A 23,921-nucleotide genomic window follows, 5' to 3' on the forward strand; every position below is an offset into this window, starting at 1 on the left:
TAGGAAGATGATTTATGTTCCTTCTCCTTCCCTTCAATCTCCCTTCTTTTAGCCCTTATTAAAGAGAAAATGTCCACAAAGTCTCCCTTCCATATTTTTTCCCTTGGTTCGGCACTAACGTGGGCCGCCAGCTTACCTGGTCTGGATAATAACAAGTCTGTCGTCCCTTCCTTGGCCGGGACGTCTGGACTCGGAAGCTTGCTTGACTTGGGCTGGACATCATGAACCGGTGGGGGTGATGGGAGACAAATGCTCGGTGCCGGGTCGACACACGGGCTATTGTTCGAGGACTGCAGCGGGTTTGAGGAGTGCGCTGCAACTAGGGAATCTACCTGGCGTTTTAAATCAGCTACTGTGTTTTGCCATGACACGTCCGCCCCCCAGGGTGCAGTGGGTGGTGGGGCGGTGGTAGTCGGTGCGTTAATACCGGCCAATAGCTTAGAAACTTCCATTAGCGCCAGCCTGGATGGCTCTTGATCTTGCGCCCAGGAATCGTGGCAGCCCACAGGCGGTGGACCCGACGACGCAGGAGAAACTACCCCTTGATGAGGTGTGGGAGATGGCCCGGGCTGAACTGTAGGTGCTAAGGCCGCCAAGGAATTACGAATATCTGCTAAGACTCCCTCTATACCCACGCCTGAGGGGGCCGTGGAGCCCGAGTTAAGAACTTGTGGCTTGGGGGGTGGCCCAGTGGGCGGGGCCACGGCAACGGGCACGCTCAACTGTTCTGAGAGGCTGGTTGCTGCAGGAGGTGACAGAACGATGGTGGCCGGGACCGCTGCGGGGGGCGTTAGAATGATGGTGGCCGGCACCTGCGCTTTTGCATTCCTTCTACGCTTAACTGGGGGGAAAGCCGCATTGGGGGCCACATGGGACCGCTTAGGGCGGGAACCCTTCTCCCTGCCCCCATCTTTTTTAGGAGCCTCTATGGCCACACTGGGTTCCTCACTCCCCAGTTTTTCCAAAACTAATCTCAGCAGCTGGGACAACTCGGGTCGCGCTCCCTCCCTTTTTGGGTGCAGGCCTTCTTAGGAGGCATGGTGACCTGCCCTTATGGCTAGCACCAATTGTAAACGACTGTCTAATTAACAGTATAACCTCCCCCTATTAAAAACATATATATATATATATATATATATATTTTTTGGGGGTACGACCTGAAAAGAAATCAGATGCAAAACAGTCAAACACAGGGATCCCTAAGACACTCTCCCAAATGTCCACAAATTGAAACCACCTTAATCCTGTGTCCACCTCACAGATAACCACAGTGAAAATTAAATATGGCTCGAATAACACAGTGCACTGTCGTTCCTTAAAGTGCGCGCGACATGAAATCTGCAGCAATGACTGCAATAACTTTAAACTACGACACCACAAAGATAACCACAGTGAAAATTAAGTGTGGCTCAAGTGCAGTCAAAAACACAGTACACTGCCGACCTTTTAGGTGCGCGCGACATGAAATCTGCAGCAATGAATGAAATAACTTTAAACTAAGACAACACTGCCAGACAAGCGACTCCGCGCGCACCGAGAATAACGCTTTAAGGCGCGAAATTCCAATTAAAACCAGGCTTCCACGTATTTCTTTTGCCGCGTGGCAACTAAAATTCTGCACCTTGTAACGCGCTAGTCGACAGCAATGTCAGTTCAAAACACTGCACGCTCACAACACAGACAAACAAGGGCATAATACATTAGCCGGCACCCGCTTGACCCCTTTAAAATCCAAATTCCACACACTGAAAGCGCGCTGACCTCAACGTTTCTAATGCGTAATATGCGGCCCAGAAAGCCGTGACACCCGCGCCTCGCCCCTATTTCAACAGGAAGTCCCTAAATGCTGCTGCTGTTTAGAAGACTATACTTGTCCTCTCAGCGCTACAGGCTGCGTGGACGCGTACACGGCACTCCTGGCGCGCGGCTTTATTTAAGACCATCTGGGAAGAAGCGAGCGCACCGCCTCCCCAACAAGCCCCAGAATGAAATTTTTACAGCGAGCACTCTAAATGTGCGAACAAGAGGCGCTTCCGGAGTCTTCCCACGTGGGGCAGCAAAAAACCTAACTACATGCGACTACAAAATTCCCGCATTAAATTTTTACAGCGTTAATGCGTTAATGCCCAAAACAATACCCACAGTTTCCTGGAACCAAACACTTAGATTGAAACAAACCCACCGTGCTCGGGTTTCACCAACCAGCGCCTGAGCAGCAAACAGAAAAAAATTACAACAACAAGCGCTCTAGCCCGTGCCCCCAACACTTCCTCCTTTTTGCGGCAATACTTACATAAGCTCCGCGAAGACTTTTCCGTGAAGACTTCTTCACCGGTCCTCGAGATCCTAACACGAACAACCCGGGTCGAGAGAGTCTCCACAACGAAGGGGGAACAACTGCGAACGGAAAACACGGGCTGCACGTCAGGTCCCGCCGCCACACACAAGTAAAGAAGGTTTAACCCTCTTTGGGGGGCCTTTAAATAGCCCCCCACCAGTGCGCGGCAGGCGGCCAACGTCGGCCCCATGACATGCCCCCCGGGGCATGACTTCCGCCCCAACGCCTCGCGAGGCGTCGGGGCATGACTTCCGCCCCAACGCCTCGCGAGGCGTCGGGGCATGACTTCCGCCCCAACGCCTCGCGAGGCGTCGGGGCATGACTTCCGCCCCAACGCCTCGCGAGGCGTCGGGGCATGACGTCAGGGCGGAAATCCGTCCGACCCCTGCACCCCCGTCAGGGGGAAAAGGGAGGGGAGTGCCCCAGGGCCTCGGAGGCCCCGTCCCCTAACTGGCCGCACCCCCCCACTACGGGGGGGCGCTCTACCCTAGGTTGTGAATCTGAGCTATAAAAAGATACATATGTGTAATAGTAAATCATAATCGTGATACAGTGATCATAATTAAGCCGCCTTCCTATACTCTTCCATCTATCCGTCATGTCGACGGCAACAATAGTTTTTTTTTTTGAGTGACAGGATCCTATTCAATGCTTAAGAAAACATTGCATTCCTGACACTAGGAGTATTTTATGGTCAACCGTGTTGTCCAGCTTGAAAGGTCCATGAGATTCAGGACCTTCACTTGGTCCTTGTCCGTGGCTGTAATAAGAACCTCACACATCAGTCAGTACATACTCAGTTGCGCTTTTAGGTCTTTTAGGATTTCCAGTCAGAGAAGATGTTATGAGCATTCAGGAAGTTGTTTGATGACCTACCTTTTAAAGACCTTACTTCACAACTGTAGGTTATCGAGTGGTATGTGGATGTTTCTTTGTGGCTAGCTTCGGGTTTCCTAAGGAGGCATGGTGTGGCATTGCTATAGTAGGGAAAATTACATTATTTATTTAGAAGTGCATAGCGCTATCTGTTGATTTGATACTTTCTTGTTCTTGTCTGTTTTCCATCTGCTTCGGCCTGAACAGATTGAGAACTGTGAATGTGACTTGTGGTGTTGGTGTGGGTATTTGGAAGAAAACAAGATCTTCATGATAGTGTATGTGGAAATAGACATGAGATCTTTGAATTGTTAGTCTGAGTCTTATTCCTTATGGCTTTACAGTTTCCTGAACACTCTTACCTAGTTATTGAGCGGGCTTCAAGGTCTTAAATATTCTGTTAATGTTGTAGATATTCTTAACCTATTTGAGCAAGCTAAGGTGTATCCTCTTTAGTGAATCTTGCAGCACATTTGTTTGGCTTACATGTGTTCTTTCATTATACAGTTCTATCTTGCAGCCATGAACGTCATTTAGGGGTCACTGCTGAGACCCCTAGCACGGTCTTTGCGACCCCTTGCCTCAAGGGTAGCAATATCAGTGCCAGGAACACAGTGGCTGCTCGTCCCTTGATTAGGCTTCCAATCTCTTTGTTTTCTCTCAATTTTTCATTACACTAATAGTGAATAATGAAACATTATTCACTATTAGTGAATTAAAAGAGAAAACAGAGAGACGAGCCCCAAGCGGTGTTCATTTTGGTATTACACTAAATAGTGAATAATGTTTCATTTTTCACTGTTAGTGTAATTAAAAAATTGAGTACAGTTAGCTGGGATATAACCTTCACTGGCAGCCGAGGTAAGCAAAAATGGTTTTAAATATATGCTGTGTGCTTGCTTCGGTGTGATTTTGTGTTTACATGAGAGAGAGTATGTGTATGTGTTGATGTGTTTGTGTAAGCATATGTGTGTGAGTGAAACTGAAGGTCAAAGGGCATGTGATGTCGCTTCCGGTACCCCTTGCATTTTGGTGAATTGACATTCATGCTTGCAGCCTGTCTACCTTAGGCTCATCAAGCGTGAACTGTGCAGTCTTCTTCATATCTTTCAGATGATTGTTGTGGGAGAGGTCCTTGACGCATTTAATGTTATTTTTTTAAAAATACAGTTCACTGCATGCAGCCGGATACCAGAAAATGATCTGTCGAAAAAGTGGATGTTTTCAGGTTTCTTATTGTAAAACTGCATGATTAGACCATGTCCACTGTATTGCCTACTTTTTTGTGTTTGCCCCTTAACACAGTTCTAAAATTAAAAAAATTGACCATTCTCTATCATGTCGGAGACTTGTACATTTTTTGCTGTTGGCAACCTGTAAATTGAATTCTATCACCATTAGAACTAGATGGCTTATTGTTTGTTGCAAGGTTTCTAGACTGGATGATTCCTTGAGGAAGGCTGTGTCATAGACTGGTGTTTGATACTTGACTCATAGAGCAATATTGATTGGACTACTGGTATATTCTGAAACTAACATGCTTGAGGGAGGTTCTTAGTACTCCACTAGTTTTGGTGCCCATGAAACTAGAATTATTTATTGTTGCTGATCCATCTCTGTTCCCCTTTTTCTTGCCTAGGTAGATTCTACAGTTCTAAATTAGCAGCACATCTAAAATGTTATAGAAATCATGGAGAGCCATGTTTCTATGAGGCCAAAACGGGTGGAAAGAGTAGAGATTTGCACTGTAGTCGCCAGTTTTTTGCCTCCTTTTGCTAGTACCGATTTGGCCAAGCCTACATCCTAGGCCATAATTACTAAATGTATTGTCTCTTGCATGTTTCATTGCTATTCTTTGTAATGGACACTCTTTCCATCAATCTGCATACACAGTCCAATACAGCCACGGCCACACATCCTTATTGGCATTTGGTAGGTATGTCTGTGCCTGACAAAATGCAAGTATGTACTGAAACATTGGTTCACCAGGGACATATATATAATCTAGCATTGAGCACTCAATAATAACGAATTTACTATACATAAATTAAGAATGGGTTATTCACAAGTAATTCTTTGTAAATGTGGCACAATATAGTGTTAAAGAAGATTATAGTTGCTCAGTGTCCCCAGTGATCACAAAAAAGTTAAGGAAAAAAATGTGTATAAAAACAGATCCGAGTCTGTGCATACAGAGAACACAGAGCTATTAGTTTTCCAGGAAGTGTGCTTCTCTGGGGTCTGATTGGAGACATTGTGTGGCTACAGGGGACACTAAGCACTTATAACCTTCTGAGAAACTATCTTTCCCAAGCTATTTTGACATTTCCGGGATCATGACCGTTTTGCAGACTGGGGAAATTGATAATGGAGACCTGTTGTGATTATCGATGAGATGCATGGTGCCTCACTGCCAGTATTACTTTCCCCTGGCATTTCTGAGGGCAAAATCAGTCAGGAGGAGCTCATAGAGTACAACCTGGCCTTAACTTTGATCTCGATTCTGATTGAGTGAAAAATGTAGCTGACGTAACATGCACATGTAGTGTGGTTGACCGTCCTTCAGCTAATCCAAATTGATTCACAGCATCTGCTCTTTTTGGACCTACTGGACAGTTATTTTAGGGACTACATTTGAAGTAGAAGGAATTTCTCAGCTGACTCAATTCAGTGTGGAAATTACTTAAATTCTACCTTGCCAGCCAAATTCTGAAACTTACAAATTCAGCTTTTTTCTCATGCCAATGGAAGTTTTTGCTCCCTTATTTATGGTATAAAAAGTCTAGTATGCCATTTATCTGGAGCAGTTTTGATACATAGGGCTAATTGGGAAGGGGCAGCTGGTAACATTAAAGTTGTGAGGTGTGGGGTGATGGCAAAAAACTCTGAGATGCTGCTGGCCCTCCGCCCGGTGTCTCTTCTCTCCAGGGAGGTAATGAGCAGGAAAGGGAAGGAATGTGATTGACTTTCTGTCAAGTGAAAGTGTGAATCCAACTCATCCTGGAGCTACTCTCATGCTGTTTTCGGGCTTCAGATCTAACGCGGGACACATCCTATATATCGTCAACGTTTTGGCCCTTCTTAGTTGTGTTTCTTAAACACATCTAAATGGGCCTTCACCAGGACTAGAAATATATAGCCTGCATGGTGAAGAATAAATTAGTATAGTATAAGACTCTGTGTGCTTACATATAAATATTTGATTAAGTAGCGAGGCTGAATCTCAATTCACCTGGGGCCATATCACACATATGATGCATTTTCATGTTTAGTTCCGGGTGCACCTTTTAGAAGGTGCACCCGGTGCAAACACCCAAACAAGTGAAATGCTCTGTATTAGCATGAATGCGCTGCCCCCAGCCGCAAACTTGTGCTGCTCAGGGGGCAGCAAATTCAAGTGAAAAAAAGGAGTGGCTGCTTTAAAGCCGCTCCGTGTTTCACTGTGCAGATGGCAACCTGCCTACACTTTTAAGTGTGATGAGGGATCCCCTTCGCAGGGGGATGGCTTAGGGGTCCATGGGAGGCTTCCATGAAGGGGCGCACTGACAGCTTCTTTGCCTCTGCACCCGCATCTATAATACACCGAGGATGCAGAGGCAAAGGGATTACCTCGTTTGCATGGGGCCATGCTCCCATGCAAATCAGGGAACACCCTCTGGTGATATCACTGGTGCTACATGTGCGCCAGCGCTATCGGTATTACAGAGGGGGCCACACAAGCGTCTGCAGCGCCTTCTGTAATACCCAAGTGCCTTACGACTGCTTAAAATGGCCGCACAGGCCCATTGCGCCCCTGTGGCACTTCTACAATACGGCCCTAAAAATAGTTTTGGATAGGTCCTGTATGTATCCTGGATCTGGATGCAGATTCAAGTTGCTGAGATTCGTAGAGTGGATTACTCCTACATAGAAATATATACCCTAATCAGTACTACTCATATGCCGGTTATTATAATAAACTTTAATGCTAGAACAATGAAGTCTCTCACCTCCTGACCACGATGGGTTTGTGCATAGGCAGTTCAGTCTGTGGGCCTGTAAGGCCTTCACCAGGACAGTGGTACAGCTTGTCCTTGATTGAGGCAAAACTTTGAATCCTTCCTAAAAAGTTTTTTTAATCCCAAATTAGTTCCATGTTCCACACAACTAATATATTTGTCAATCTTGTTCCCAGTTCTAGTCACTCCTAAACCATGCATAATGACAGGTTTGCCCAATACAATCCCAAGCAGGAGTTTGGTTTGTGTTGTCTCTCATGCCAGTATGTCATGTTGAGATTATTGTTTAGTTGAAGTGTTTCATTGAGATATAACAAAGGACAATACAAGTTGTGGAGAAAATAGAAGGTCCCCAATTATACATGTAAGTTGTGTTCTTTTAAAATCAGATACCAATTGCCAAAATTATCAGCATAACTGCCATGGTAACTTAATTTTGTATAACTGTGGAGGAGATATTGCCTACCAGCTACAACTACCGATGTTTTAACTGGGTAGTCAGGTTCTGGTGCTGGCATTGTGCATCCTGTGATTCTGGGCAAACCCCAGGCAAAATCCCCTATGTGCCTAAAAATGATTAAACTGGTGCTCTTATAAAGTTTTTTATAAAAGTGTTTTGGGCTGTACTAGTACATCCAGGTGTGGATAAGCTTTTTCTCCAAATGTCGTGCCATTAGGCTGTTAATCATTTACAATTGGATCTTTTTCCTATTTTAATTAAATGTTACTTTTTGAACGCTAGCGAAGGTAAAAAAGAAATATGTTTCGGAGGCGTAAGAGATTATATTTATCTGAGGTACATTCTCTGAGTTGAAGATCTAGGTAAAGAACGGTTTAGTTAGAGACATCGTGTAATGCATCCTCAAGAATATATATCGAATTACACTAGGTAACGGGAAGCAGAAGAGAAAAGTTTATCATTACCCTTAAATAATTGGTGAACAAATAGAATTCTTTTTTGTTTCCATGTTTTCTAGTACATCTTGATCTCTTAATCTGAATTCTGTTATTATAACAGACAGAGAACAAGATTTTTGGTCTGAAAATGTATTGAAAAGTAATGGGTACAATATTGTGCATGTATTTTTAAGTATTGGTGATAATAATGACCTTGTTTTTTTAGACGATGAAGTGTATTCTTGAAAAGAAAAAGAGATATAGCAATCTTTTACAGGTTAACCCAAACATGTTTCTGTTTTATGAGAAGCAATATCGCTAAAACCAGATGTAGACTCTTGAACACACAATGAAACCTTATCTGCATAAGCAAATATCCTTCTGTATAATATCTCCTCCTGTAAAATATTGAGAATATTTTGCAGTATACGTCCTCACAATGCGTATGGGATCCCCCTTCCACTAACCAGTCCAAATCACTTTCCTACAATTCTCCGTTCTGAACTTCTTAATGTGAGTCATAGGATTTGCATGAACTAGGGGATGGGTGGAGGTCAGTCCTCCAATATTTTTCCTCAACAGAATCACTTTCTGATGGCTTTAATGTTTCTGAAACTATTTGTTTCCAACCAGCATTTTATAATATACATGGACTAAGATTAATAGTGTTGTTGAAAGCCACACATCAAGGAAATGGAAGAATCACATTTTGATCCCCTAAACTCTGTAAACACTCGTACTCTTTTCGCCAACAAGGGTTAATAGAAGTGACAATATCTGACATGTGCTTCTCTCGTTCCACAGCGATGCATAGAGATGGAAGACAGCATTGAGCAGGAGAGAAAAGGGTACAGGGCCAACTTTACAGCAATGGAGGCTCAGACCAGGAACATGGAGGTGAAAGCACGCAGCTATGCAGACCACAGTAAGTGGCACATTTAACATGTGGTAGCCCCCTTCTGAAGAGCATGAAATCAAGATACAATGAGTAGGTTTTTTTCATGGAGTCTTCCTCCTATTTCTTTGATCAGGCCTTGCACAAGATGATCCAATCCACAAATGAGCCTGTATCCACATGGATTCCCAAATTGTGATAAACACAGACATGGTGGGGGAGTGCATTAGACAATAAGAGGGGCATGCCATCTTGTTTTATTACCTAGCAAACTGAGATGCCTTTAAAAAAACAAAAAACGTTTTGTTTCACTTGTTGCTTATTGAGCAGTAACAGAGCAGTCTTGCGAATGACCACCCAGTCTCAGAATTTCTTTAGTTCCCTTTAAGTGTAAGATGATAATTTGACTCTTTTAATATGTCATGAGGCACTTCAGTCCAGTCCAAATTCAAAATTTGTGTCTCTTTTTGATTGCTCATAATTCTAGTTTTGTTAAACAGACCTATTCTAATTGATTCGTAACCCCAAGATATTTTCAAAATTTCCTATGGCTTTCTCTTCCCATGTACACCTGGCAGACTTCTCTGCTCTAACCCAGTCGTTCTTAGCATTTTGACTTCTGTGGACCCTCTTGAATTACTACTATAAGCCAGGGACCTGTGCAAAGCAGTTCATACTATTTGAATCTCTAAACAGTACACACAAAATACAGAAACAAGTATTTAGCAAACAAATACATAGATTATTTCACAAATAAAACATACAAATTGAAACTTTTAAAGAGAACAATGGAACTTTTCAAAATTAGGGTGTTTTTCTAAAAGATAAGGAGGTATACTAAACTCTAGCATATCACTCTTTTTTTCTACTAATTCGTACTGTCCTTTTGAGGGTGCCTACCAGCGTTACAGTTGATGCCACCAACCATTCGTGCTAGATTCCATATACCATTGTTGTGCTGCTTCCACAAAGCGAGCCATGGATAACTGAATTTTTAGCCTCCAATTTCAAATAACTTCACATTTAAAAAAAATAAAATTTCCAGTTTTGATTTTCATGTATATGTACTAGTGGTGGGCGGAACTTGCAGAATTTGACTTGGCTATTTTCGCATGTTTACAAAAAACTCTGCAAGGTTTTGCCTCTGTAGCATGTTTCGTGATGAAAAATCAGCGCTAACTGCACCATGCGGTGCGCCAGATGTTGCAGCTTCTCGAGTTGATTTTGTAGCAGCTCAAGTGGATTTTCTACTTGAGGGGCAGCTTCCTGTCTGAATGGTCCCGATGTGCTGCATTATAAAAAATCTCACCTAATGTCCTCCTAGCAATCGAAAATCGTGCTAGGGGATGCCAAATTTTGCTCACCAACTTACCGTTCTGGTTCTGCGTGTGAGAAATAATTCCGCCATGTTGCGTTTGACGAATTAGACCGGAACTCTGCATTACAAGAATAACTAATTCTACATGCGGAATGGAATATTCCACCCACCCCTAATATTTACTTCATTATCTGCCTATATTATTTAATTTCCGAACCCACAGGTTAGAACCATTGCCGCATTGCACAGTTGCTTACCATTGTTACCGATATTCAAAAGTATTTTGGCACAACTAGGTGGTACCTCCTTCTCCTATCTCCGATGATTATTTTAGTTACTAAAAACAGAAGATCTCATACTATTAAACAAAATATTTAAACTTTGGGGCATTGCCACGTAATATGGAGAAAAAAAAACCATTCAATATATATTCACCTTCTAATACACAGGTATTTTTTGTAGCTTCCAAAATTGATTTAATGTAACATGTCATAGATTTTACAGAACAGTTTAATTTACACCAGTTCAAAGCAGACCCAATTGCCACCTTCCCACAGCACTTCTGCACCTCCTCCCATTCCGTGTCTTCTGATCGGTCATGGTGTTTCACCTACCGGGTTTTCATTTAATCCAGTGTGTCTGGAATATTATTATTCATTATCTCGTATATGAACGATTCTGCTTTTTTAGGCTGCAACACAGACAGTAATCTGGTCTCCACCTTGGAGCAGTCCTGTATAGACTCATTCTGAGTAGTGTTGAACTGAAATTCTTGACTGTCGGAGTGCATCTGGATACATCCGTGTGCATGAAATTGCTGGTGTATCACCAATGATTTAATGTTTTTATTTATTGTAAAAACACCTTGCCTTCTTCGCTATGCCTTTCTTCAAGAATATCTCCTCCCATTATCTGACCCATTCTATTGTTTTTTCTCTCTTTTTGTAGTTGCCATCCTGGAGGAGCAGAAGGCTTCCCTAGGGAAGGAACTGGCTTCTCTGGCTCAAGCTCATGCAAAGGTAGGCATCCTGATATTCAGGACTGAGGTGTCCAAAAAGATAGAACAAGAAAGAAGAACAGGCGAAGGAACTATCAAATGATGAGAAGTAGAAATGGGGCAAGGCGAGTAATCAAGACTGCATGTTTTGGATATAAAACCACTGTACAGTAGGTAGATGAAAATGCAGTGAAAAAAGGTTTCAAGGGGAACATTGTACAAAAAGGTTATGACTTAGTTGGCATTTTGTTATTGCCAGAATGTTTATCTTCTCTATATTTGTGTGTCTTTGTCAACGTCTGGTGCATGGTAGGTGATACAGGGAGCTTTTTGATAAGTTTAATCTTTTTTAGGGAGATAATATTATATTATTTGGTTGAGTAAAATTTGCACTGTATATGGTTAGGGAGACACCACAAGAATTGAAGAGACCTAAATCGAGAGATCAATGAGACTAGGACTGAGACCAGATGAGCTTGGTGACCTCTTGTGAGGTAGACACAAGTGTAGTTCTGTGAGGAAGGTGTTGTGTTCTTAGTGGCAGGTGAGTGGCTCTTACGGGTACAGCTCTCGGCTGTCCTGAGCTTTTTTCAGAGTTTCTGCAGTCAAGGTCTGTTGTGAACAGAGCTTCTGACTGCTTTGACCATGATGCTTAACAATGTACATTACTCTTACTTCAGTGACGTGATCACCGATTTTTCAGTGTGCTGTAACCCCAGTGTCTGTCTCTTTACAAATGTAATTGTTTTCAGATGGTGACGAGTTACAAGGAGTTGAAGTACCAGAGATCATTGTCCTTGGAGGCGGCACGGCAGTCAGGGCGTACCACACCATTGTACAACAGGTCTGTGCTTTCAGTGAATAAATATTGAAACTGAATGAGTGCCACAAATCCAGTTGCACAATCTCGGGGCAGATGGTAGACTTGTGTGAAATAGTGGTGGGGTAGAGGAGCTTTCCCAAGGCCCCAGATGGAGTTGGAAGACTCGTAATGAGTAAGAGTTTCAGCAACCTCATGAAAGCGCACTTACGTTTAAAGGGTGGTGGAAGGTCTGGAACTAGAGCTTTTAGACCTGTCGATTTTCACATGAACTTTTGTTCAGAAAGGTGAGGTCAGTTGATCTGGAAGCATTGGGTCTAGAAAGTTTATGTGCTTCAACCTTCTGAAAACGCGGGATGTGAGAGAATTGTCCTAGTTGCTGTAGGTAGGTCATTATTGATGGACACGAGCCTAAGTTGTATTCTTTATGTGACTGCCTGCATCTGGAGGGGTTTCAGGGTGGTAGCATCGCTGTCATGTGGGGTCTGAGACCCGTGGTATTCTCTGCAGCTATTTGACATTTATGAATCAATTACTTAAACTCGAAATCAGTGATGAACGAAGTTAGGGTTCTTGAGGCTTGAAACTGAAGAAAATAAATGGTTCGTTTAGAGCCCCAGTCAATCAAATAATTTCTTAAGCACACTACTCACCCAGTGCAGCTGCGTTCTGGATTTGCTGGAGTTTTCTTTGAAGCTTGGCTGTGGTCCCTGCGTAGAGGGGGTTGCCGTAGTCTAGTCTACTGCTGATGAGGGCTTGGGTGACTGTTCTTCTTGTTTCTATAGGTATCCATTTGAAAGTCTTGCGTAGCATGCTGAAGCAGGAGGATGATATGGCGTTGATTTGCTGGGTCATGGAGAGGAATAAGTCCAGTATGATGCCAAGGTTGCGTGCATGGGTGTTGGGGGTGGTCCGAGGGTGGTGGGCCACCAGGAGTCGTTCCATGCTGTCTTGTGGGGGCCGAAGATGATGATCTCTGTTTTGTTTGAGTTCAATTTGAGGTGGCTTGTTGTCATCCATTTGGCGATGTCGAGGAGTCCGGGGTGCAGGTTAATCTTGGTGGTGGCTGGGTTCCTGGTGAGGGAGATGATGAGCTGGGGTTCGTCAGCGTATGAAATGATGGTGATGCCTTGAGGATGGAGGATGTTGGCGAGAGGAGCCACGTAGATGTTGAAGAGAGTGGGGCTGAGGGAAGATCCTTGGGGGACCCCACAGATGATCTTGGTGGCTGACGACCGGAAAGGAGGGAGGCAAACTCTTTGGGTTCTTTCGGAGAGGAAGGAGGTGAGCCAGTCCAGGGCCCTGTGGCGAATTCCGGCGTCGAAAAGGCGGACGCTGAGGGTTTGGTGGCATACAGTGTCAAAAGCTGCAGAGAGGTCTAGAGGGATGAGGGCGACAGTCTCGTTCTTGTCCACTCTGGTCCTGATGTCGTCTGTGCAGGCGATGAGGGTGGTCTCAGCGCTGTGGTTCTTGCGGAATCCAGATTTGGAGGCGTTGAGTATGTTGTTTTCTTCTAGGAAGCGAGACAGTTGTGCGTTGACAATCTTTTCGGCGACCTTTGCGGGGAAGAGGAGAAGAGAAAAGGGTCAGTAGTTTGTGAGGTCTTCCGGGTCTGCTTTGGGTTTTTTGAGAAGAGCGTTGACTTCAGCGTGCTTCCAAATATCTGGGAAGGTTGCGGTGTCGAAGGAGCTGTTGATGACGGCACGGAGCTGCGGAGCGATGATTTGGCAGGCCTTTTTGAAAATGTGGTGGGGGCACGGGTCTGTTGGGGAGCCTGAGTGGATGGAGGTGATGGTTTTGCCGATTTCTTTGTTGTTGGTGGGGGTCCAGGTGTTCAGTCGGTTGGTGCGGCAGGGTGTTGTAGTGTTGGTTGTGTCAGTGGTGGTGGGTGCTGATGATGTGAAGCTGTCGTGTATGTCTGCGATTTTGCAGTGGAAGTAGTTTGAGAGGGAGTTGCTGAGGTCTTGGGAGTGTGGAGGATCGATGGTGCAGGATTTGGGTTTGGTGAGTTCTTTGATGATGGCAAAGAGTTCCTTGCTGTTGTGTGTGTTGTTCTCTATGCATTCTTTGTAGAAGGATCATTTGGTGCTCTGGATGAGTTGGTGGTGTTTGTGCATGTCTGTTTTGAGGGCGGAGAAGTTGCTCATTGAGGGTCCTTGGCGCCAGGCTTTCTCAATTTTTCGGCATTCTCGTTTGGAATTTTAAAGTTCTATGGTTGACCAGGGGGCAGTCTTGATGGTGCGGGTGTTTTTGTTTGTTTTCAAAGGGGCGAGGGAGTCTGCGTAGGTTTCTAGCCATTGTGTGAGGTTGTGGGCAGCGGTGTTTGGGTCGTTGGTGATGGGAGGTGGAGCTTGTGCGAGGTTGGAGATCAGGTGTTCCTTGGAGATCTTGTTCCACTTGCAGTAGGGTGTAGTGTGTTGGTGGTGGGTTTCATGAAGGAGAAGTAGATGCATCGGTGGTCAGTCCAGTGGAGTTCGGTGGTGTGAGTGAAGGTGATGTGGCTGCTGGAGGTGAAGATGGCATCTAGCATGTGTCCCGCTGAGTTGGTGGGTGAGGTGACCAGTTGCTTGAGGCCGATGTTCGTGAGGTTGTCCAGCAGGGCTGTGGTGTTGCAGTCGTGGGTGCTTTCCAGGTGAAAGTTGAGGTCACCAAGGAGTATGTAGTCTGTGGAGGTCAGGGCGTGGGAGCTGATGGTATCGGTGATGGTGTCACAGAATGGGGGCGGGGTCCTGGTGATCTGTAGATGAGGGTTCCTCTAAGGGTGGCGTTAGCGTTAATGTGTATTTGAAAGTGTAGGTGTTCTGCGTTGTCTAGGGCGTCGTTGGTGTTGGTGAAGATTTTGATGGAGTTTTTGTGTATTATGGTGATACCTCCTCCTGGTTTGTTGGTGCGGTCTCTACGGGTGATATTGTAACCCTCTGGCATGGCTATGGCGATGTCGGGTTCTGATGAGGAGTTCAGACATGTTTCAGTGAGGAAGGCGATGTCAGGGAGTTTGTGGTGAGCAGGTCCCAAAGTTCGATGGCGTGCTTGTGGACGGAGGAGGTGTTAAGGAGGATGCAGTTGAGGTGATTGCGGGGTTTGGTGTTGTTGAGGTGCATGTTAGTGTTGCTGGTGTTGGTGTGAGTGCAGGAGAAATGGCAGGAGTGGCATGAGAAAGGTTCGCGTGTGTGTGTGTTTGGGGTTGGCCTGGGCGCAAGCGGGATGCGGGCCTGGGTTGCCTCAAACAAAAGTATGTTTTTTTTTTTTACATTTGATTAGTTTGCTCTTTTCTGGTCATCTGATGATGAAAGACCTTCCGAACTCAGGTTGAGAGATTCTTTCATGTCTTTTGTAAAGGGAGTACATCAACACTTTTTTATTTTGTTTGTTCCCATCATGTGAGCGCTTGGGTGCCTCTAGTAATCTGGTGAACGTTCTGTGTTATTTATCGCCTTCTTGCTAGGCGAGCTCCAAGACCCAAGATATTGTAAAGGTTTTAGTGTTGTCAGGTTTTCCAAACAGAACGACTCGGGCATGGACCACTGTCCTCAATTTAGCATCAGTATTTAGAAACGGAACATGGGTGACTCTTTTGGAGCACTTGCCCTGGCCTGCATACTGCAGCCATTTCTCTATGGTCAGTGGGATCATCTGGCGCTTTACGGGAGTGACGCGACGACTTGCCCTACAGTCGATAAGATTGCATGTTTGGTTCTGTTCTTCTTTTCTGTTCCACTCTTTTGATTACAGTCAATTGTTAAATACTTCACAACGTAAACCATTCCAAATTCATACGGTAATGAAACTGCGATCTGGAGCAAACTGCCTGCTTTAAGAGTTGAAGTTTGAGCATACTGACTTTTAGTTGTTACACCCTCTGCCTTCAGGCAAATCAGTTATTTTATGTTTTTTTTTGGCGGTCACCGGCTATTTATATTTTAATTTATGTCTGCTAAGACTACATCATGGTCTGTCTATAAAAGATGAGTTTCTGGATTAGCGATTCAGCGAACAAACAAGAGAGAGGTTAGTGGTTAGAAACTGGCTGTTATCTCGAATCTCTACACAAACAGTGTTTTTAAATATCCAGAGATATTCTAAAAAGATATTTCAGATTGCTTTTGCAAAAGTACTGCCTTGATGGTGACATTTATTTGGGTTTTGTGTTATGCCTGGCGCTGCATTCTTGGGATAAAGATATAGTGCACGTGAATGCCACGTTGTGCAGTGGTTGCCTGTGCAACACCAGACAAGAGGGAAATCAACAGACGCCATGCAAGCCGCTCTTCACGTGCTAAGTGCTATAGATAAGTGGTGGTGCTCATGCACAGTCCGAGACATTTTAAGTTGGTGCTTGCTGTTGTGTGTTCTCTTCAGTCTCGTTTGCTTGCTTCTTATTCAGTGGCTTTCAATCGTCCATCCCCTGAGAATGGCTTGTTTGCAATCCTTTTGATTGTATGACTTCCACTGCTTATATACTGCGAGAACTACTTTTCTGCTTTTTAAATCTGCCCTGAAACAGTGCATGAGCTGCCACTTCAAAACATTTTATTATGTTACTGTGAGATTAGAGTCCACCCATTGCTTACCATTGGTTGACTTTATTTCACTCAACTAGAGTGCATATCTTTTCCAGCAGTCTGCCTTGTGTACTCCTCCATTTCTACCGCGCTTGTGTTGGTGTTGCTTTGCCTGTATGATTCTCCCTTCACCCTCGTGTGTTTATCACTCTACTCATGCAGTGCTTTTTTGCATGTAGGATTACCTCCCAATTACACTTTGCGCACTCTCATCCATTTGCTCCAGACCCACCCGAGCCCTCTGTTTTCCTTCACTCCTGCATGTTCAGTGTTGCTTCTCCAACCATGTCCTCCATGTTGATTACCACACCCACGGTCCCTTGTTGCTTGGCCCCACACCCCTCTCTGTTGCTTGCCCCCACTCTTCCTTTGTGTTTCTTCTCCTCCGCTCTGTTACTTCCTTCCACCCACCCGGCCTATCTTTTTGTTGTTGTTGTTTCCCCTTTGGTTTACTTATCCAACTCTGAATGGCAAACAAAATGATGCATGCATCTACAGAATAGCAGCCGTTCACTTTGTAGGCTCTCTTATTCTTCTTTTATTTTTTTTATTTTTTAGAAGTCGTGCTGCGCACCATTCTCTGAAAAGCCAATAGATCCCAAAGGCGAGACCTACTGGTTTTGCCATTGCTTGTGTTCTTTTGCTTTTAGCATGTATTTTCTTGCTGTCTCACTCTGTCTTGTCTGCTTCCACCTTCACACTGCATACCTCCTGCGCTGTGCGTTCCTATCCCCTATACCGTTCAGTTTAAAAAAAACAATTTTTTACTTCCACTCCCTTCTTTCTTTGCTCATTGCCGCTGCTCATTGCTAACTTTTGGTTGCTACAAAAAACCAACCTCTTCCTGCTCCTGCATTGGTTGGAGTTCCCTGTCGTGCTTGGTGTAGGAAGTTGGTTCTGTATATACTATCACAAAGTGAGAGATAGTGTTCACAGGGTCCAAGGGTTCCCCTTAGAGGTAAGATAGTGGCAAAATTAGATAATTCTAATGCTCTATTTCGTGGTAGTGTGGTCGAGCAGTAGGCTTATCAGAGGGTAGTTTTAAGCATTTGTTGTACACACACAGGCAATAAATGAGGAACACACACTCAGAGACTTACTCCAGGCCAATAGTTTTTAAATAGAAAAATATCTTTTCTTAATTTATTTTAGAACCACAAGATTCAAGATTGGAAGTAAATACATAACACAGGTAAGTAAGGAACTTTGAATTAGAGCAGTACCATACACAGTTTTAGTTAAAACGGCAATAAGCTATTTTAAAAGTGGACACAGTGCACAAATCAACAGTTCCTGGGGGAGGTTATGTATGGCACTTACAAGTTCAAGTTCCTGGGCATAGGCAGCCCACCGTTGGGGGTTCAAGGCAACCCCAAACTCACCGCACCAGCAACACAGGGCCGGTCAGGTGCAGAGGTCAAAGGAGGGCCCAAAACACATAGGCGCCTATGAAGAACAGGGGTGCTCCGGTTCCAGTCTGCCAACAGGTAAGTACGTGCGTCTTTGGAGGGCAGACCAGGGGGGTTTTATAGTTCACTGGGGGGGACACAAGTAGGCACACCAAACACACCCTTAGCGGCACAGGGGCGGTCGGGTGCAGTATGCAAAACAGGCATTTGGTTGTCAATAGGAATCAATGGAGGGCCCCGGGGTCACTCTAGTGGTGCAGGCAGGGCACAGAGGGTCTTCTCGTGCCAGCCACTGACTGGGCTAGGCAGAGGGTCGCTGATGGTCACTCCTGCACTGGAGTTCGGTTCCTTCTGGTCCTGGGGGCTGCGGGTGCAGTGTTTGGACTAGGCGTCAGGTTCATTGTTTCAGGCAGTCGCAGTCAGGGGGAGCTTCTGGATTCTCTCTGCATGTGTCCCTGTGGGGCTCCAGGGGGGGTCGTCTCGGGTTACTCACGAGGTCGCAGTTGCCTGGTAGTCCTCCCTGTAGTGTTGGTTCTCTGGAGCTCGAGCCGGGGCGTCGGGTGCAGAGGGCGAAGTCTCACACTTCCGGTGGGAAGAGTGAAGTATTTAAAAATTGTAAGAAAGTTGCAAAGTTGTTGCAATTTTTGAACAGTGCTGCTGTTCACGGGAGTTTCTTGGTCATTCGGATTCAGGGCAGTCCTCTGAAGCTTCAGAGGTCGCTGGTCCCTGTCAGATGCGTCGCTGTGCAGGTTCTTTGAGTCTGGAGACAGGCCTGTAGGGCTGGGGCCAAAGCAGTTGTCTCCGTCGACTCTGCAGGGCTTTCAGGTCAGCAGTCCTTCTTCTTGTTGTAGGTTGCAGGAATCCGATTTCCTGGGTTCTGGGATGCCCCTAAATACTGAATTTAGGGGTGTGTTTAGGTCAGGAGGGCAGTAGCCAATGGCTACTGTCCTGGAGGATGGCTACACCCTCTTTGTACCTCCTTCCTGAGGGAAGGGGGCATTTCCCTGATCCTATTGGAGGAATCCTCCAAACTCAAGATGGAGGATTTCTAAAGGCAGGGGTCACCTCAGCTCAGGACACCTTAGGGGCTGTCCTGACTGGTGGGTAACTCCTCCTTGTTTTTCTCATTGTCTCCTCCAGCCTTGCCACCAAAAGTGGGGGCAGTGGCCGGAGGGGTGGGCATCTCCACTAGCTGGGATGCCATGGGGTGCTGTAACAAAAGGCATGAGCCTTTGAGGCTCACCGCCAGGTGTTACAGTTCCTGCAGGGGGAGGTGAGAAGCACCTCCACCCAGTACAGGCTTTGTTCTGATGGATACAACTACCTGTGGATTCCTCACCTCATGAATTCTCCCATGGCGCCAGCATTCGACGGAAATCTTCTTACTAGTCTCTGCACGTCGACGAGGACGTCACTGTCTCGCACGCGACGCCGTCTGACGTCATACAGCCAATAAGAGGTCCTCGACGACGTGCGGACGTCAGTTCCCTTTTTTCCGTGCATTCGAAACGGTTATCTTCGAGGGAGCAACTGTTACTCTTACGGTTACAGTGTATATCTTGCTGCGTACTCTTTCTCTGTGGAAATAATGTCGCAGAGAAAGTCTGGATTTAAGCCTTGTCGTGAGTGTGGAGGCAAGATGTCGGTGACGGATCCTCATTCCGATTGCCTTTGGTGTTTGAGCTCCGACCACGACGTCTCGACTTGTGATTCATGTCAGCACATGAATCCGAAGGCCCTTAAAGAACGTGAGGCGAAGCTGTTTATGGCCAAGTCAAAGGAGAAGCATCACAAGAAGTCTTCTCCAAGACATCGGCGTCATCGAGACTCCCGGCGCCGTAGAGAATCTCGGCGTCATTCAAGGGAGGCTCGTTCCAGGTCTCCGGATCGGCGCCGAAAGACATGGGAGGTCAGCCCCACGGTGACGCCGCATCCTTCGACGCCGTTGCCCTCTCCGGCGTCACCAACTTCGCCTGGACAGGCGTCGGTGATTGAGGTATTGGAGCCTCAAGTGTTTTCTCCGGCGCAGACGCCGAGGCCGGCGTCGGGGTCGCCTCCGAGACAGGCACCCCAGTATCCGGCTTTTCCCACCCCTGGAGCCGATAGTTCCGCATTCTTGAATGCGATGTATGCCATCTTCCAACAGATGGCTCCAGGGGGTGCTCCGGCTGGGCCTTTGGCCTTTTCTTTGGGTGATCCTGCGCCTCTTCGGCCGGCACCCTTTATGCCCTTTCTCCCGTTTGGGAACGTGGGCTCGGCGCCAGTGTCGGCGCCGGTGGCCGCTCCGGTGGCTTCGGAGGGATTGGCCCCAGGGATTTCCATCCCGTCGACGTCGAGATTTCGGCCTGTGACTCCGGTGGGTCCATCTGTTTCAGCTGCTCTTCAGTCGGCGCCGAAGTTACCCGTGGCGCCGGATGCGGCGTCGGTGGCTTCAGAAGATCGGCGCCGATCTCCGACTTCGGCGGAGGCATTGTCGACTCCGCGGATTGAGCAACGACTGCATTCAAGGAGGCGTGCTCTCCGGGTACTAGAAGAGCAGGAGTACCAACGAGCCCTAGAGGAAGGAGAGCTAGAGGACTCGGGTGATGGGCTGCGTGGACTGGAGTCGGCCAGTGGGCTGGACACTTCCCCTGAGTGGGACCTTTCGTCCCCGGGGGAATATACTGAGGAAGCTGCTTCCTTTCATACAGTGGTACGGAAGGCAGCTAGTTTTTTGGACCTGCCTTTGCCGGTGGTGGAGGCGAAACAAAACCTTTTGACGGAGGTGTTGCATCCGGCCTCAGCCGCGGCGGAGCCCCTGTTACCTTTTAATGACGCTCTGCTGGATCCGGTTTTAGAGGTGTGGAAGAGGCCGGCATCTTCCCCAGCAGTTCACAGAGCCGTGGCCAGGAGGTATCGGACGGCTCCAACTGATCCTGGTTTCCTATCTAGGCACCCTACGCCGGAGAGCTTGGTAGTGCAGGCCTCCTGTTCGTCCAAGTCAGCGCCTGGTTCTTTCCCGACGGTGCCTGGGGACAGAGACTCAAAAAAGCTAGAGGCGCAGTCGAAGAAGATTTTTTCGTCCTGCAGTCTGGCGTTAAAAGCCACTAATGCGACCTGTATCCTGGGGAGGTATATTCATGCTCTGATGGATGACATCTCCTCTTCGTTTACAGAGCTTCCCCAGGGTCTTTTGGATCTTGTCTCTGATGCCCAGGCTGCTGCGACCCAAATTATCCAGACGGGACTGGATACCACCGACTCGGTAGCCAGAGCAATGGGCACAACTGTGGTGGAAAGGAGACAGGCCTGGCTCCGTAACTCGGGCTTTTCGGCAGATGTACAGTCCACATTGTTGGATCTCCCGTTTGATGGGGACAAACTGTTTGGGGCTAAGGCTGATTCGGCCTTGGAACGTTTTAAGGAGAGCAGGGCCACGGCTAAGTCGTTGGGACTCCAAGCTCCTTCTTCCACGGCCTCTTCCAGATTCTTCAGGAGGTTTCGTGGATTTGGGCGTGGCTCTTCCTCCTCTTCCTTTCGGGGAAGATATCAGCAACCTGCCTCTTCCCATCCCTATAGATCTTTTAGGGGGAGGGGTAGGGTCCGCACCAGGGGAGCCTCTCAGCAGCACTCTGCCTCTTCCTCATCCTCTGGCGGGGTGCAGCAGGGGAAGCAGCCTTAGGCTTCCACCATTTCCCACTCACTCCTCTCCTGTAGGGGGAAGATTACAGCATTTTCTCACCAAATGGGAGACTGTTACGTCGGACACTTGGGTTCTCAGTGTTGTGGGAAAAGGCTACACCCTTCCCTTTCGGGAGTTTCCGCCCCTCATCCCGCCCCGCCCTTCGTATTGTTCACAAGAACACCTCCTGTTGCTAGAACAGGAGGTAGAAGTCCTCCTTTTAAAGGGCGCGGTGGAGTTGGTCCCGGAGCAGGAAAGGGGTCAAGGAGTTTACTCAAGGTATTTCCTGATTCCCAAGAAGGATGGTCGTTTGAGACCAATTCTGGACCTGAGGATCTTGAATTGGTTCCTCAAGCAGGAAAAGTTCAAGATGCTGACCCTAGCACAGGTGCTTTTGGCGTTGAACATGGAAGACTGGATGGTGTCTGTCGACTTGCAGGATGCTTACTTTCATATCCCGATACTCAAGTCACACAGGAAGTATCTCCGGTTTGTGGTGGGATCGCAACACTACCAGTTTGCGGTCCTTCCGTTTGGTCTTACTTCAGCACCTCGAGTCTTCACGAAGGTGATGTCGGTGGTTGCGGCAGAGCTCAGAAGGAAGGGGATAGCAGTATTCCCTTACTTGGACGATTGGTTGATCAAAGCCAAGTCCCCGGAGCTTGTGTTGCGTCATCTGCAGTCAACAACCCAGTTGTTGTTCGACCTGGGCTTTTCGGTGAACGAGCCCAAATCTCACCTAGAGCCCTCTCAGCGCCTCCTGTTCATAGGGGCAGTACTGGATACAACATTGGGTCGGGCCTTTCCTCCGCCTCAGCGGATTCAAGATATTCAGGATTTGGTTCCAATGTTTCGAAATGGAGCGGTAGTTCCAGTCCTCAAGGTCCTTCGTCTGCTCGGTCTTTTTGCCTCCTGCATTCTGTTGGTCACGCATGCTCGCTGGCACATGAGGGCTCTTCAGTGGTGCCTCCGAAGGCAGTGGTCTCAACACAGAGGGGATCTAGAGGGTACTGTCAAGATCTCCAGAGATGCTGCTGTGGATTTGAAGTGGTGGATTGCAAGCAACAATCTTTCACAAGGAAAGCCGTTCCAGCAGTTGCCACCAGTGGCCACAGTCATAACGGATGCTTCCACTCTAGGGTGGGGAGCTCATCTGGGGGATCTGGAGATCAAAGGTCTTTGGTCTCCAGAGGAACAGATTTTTCACATCAATCTGTTAGAGTTACGGGCTGTACGTCTGGCTCTCAAGGCCTTCCTCCCTTCCCTTCGTGGTCAGTCGGTACAGGTCCTAACGGACAATACTACCACGATGTGGTACATAAACAAGCAGGGAGGAGTGGGGTCGTACCTTCTCTGCAGAGAAGCTCTTCGACTATGGTCCTGGGCAAAGGACCATCGGATTTGCTTGATAGCAAACCATCTGGCCGGAGTCTTGAACGTGCGTGCGGACAGTCTCAGTCGCCACTTCTCGGCAGACCACGAGTGGCGTCTCCATCCAGATCAAGTCCGTTTAATCTTCCAGAAGTGGGGGTTTCCTCGGGTAGATCTGTTCGCCACTCGAGAGAACGCGCATTGTCCGTTGTTCTGCAGCCTTCAGTATCCGATGCAGGAAGCGTTGGGGGACGCGTTTCAAATGACCTGGTGCGGCCAGTTGCTTTACGCGTTTCCTCCCATACCCTTGATTCCTCGAGTATTGAGGAAGATTCGCCAAGACCGGGCTCTAGTAATCTTAATAGCTCCGGATTGGCCAAGGAGGGTGTGGTAATCCGACCTTCTCCAACTCTCAACGTGCCCGCTGCTCCGTCTCCCTTTCAGGGCAGACCTCCTCTCACAGTCGCAGGGGCAGGTTCTACACCCCAACCTCCAGAGTCTGCACCTACATGCCTGGAGATTGAACGGGGCAACCTGAGTTCCTTCTCTCTCCCGCCTGAGGTAGTGGATGTTATATTAGCGGCCAGGCGACACTCCACTAAATCTATCTACGCTAATAGGTGGTCTAAATTTGTTGCGTGGTGTGGAGAGAGGCAGATTGATCCTTTACATGCTCATCTATCGGACGTTTTGTCTTTTGCTCTATCTCTGGCGCAGAAAGGTTGTGCAGTGGCTACCATTAAAGGTTATTTATCGGCCTTGTCAGCCTTCATATGTCT

The 23,921-nt window shown here is 46.9% G+C and overlaps 1 protein-coding gene across 2 annotated transcripts in view; it reads left to right on the forward strand.

The window, feature by feature from the left end:
- Positions 1-23,921, forward strand: part of LOC138246226 (C-Jun-amino-terminal kinase-interacting protein 4-like) — a 545,850-nt gene that overhangs the window by 122,625 nt on the left and 399,304 nt on the right. For both annotated transcript variants that reach the window (XM_069200626.1, XM_069200625.1), the window contains exons 3-5: positions 8,914-9,034; positions 11,271-11,341; positions 12,072-12,163. In XM_069200626.1, the coding sequence (XP_069056727.1) occupies positions 8,914-9,034; positions 11,271-11,341; positions 12,072-12,163 (284 nt within the window). The remainder of the gene's footprint in view (positions 1-8,913; positions 9,035-11,270; positions 11,342-12,071; positions 12,164-23,921) is intronic.

This window comes from Pleurodeles waltl, chromosome 7 (assembly GCF_031143425.1).
Source record: "Pleurodeles waltl isolate 20211129_DDA chromosome 7, aPleWal1.hap1.20221129, whole genome shotgun sequence".
Taxonomy (NCBI): domain Eukaryota; kingdom Metazoa; phylum Chordata; class Amphibia; order Caudata; family Salamandridae; genus Pleurodeles; species Pleurodeles waltl.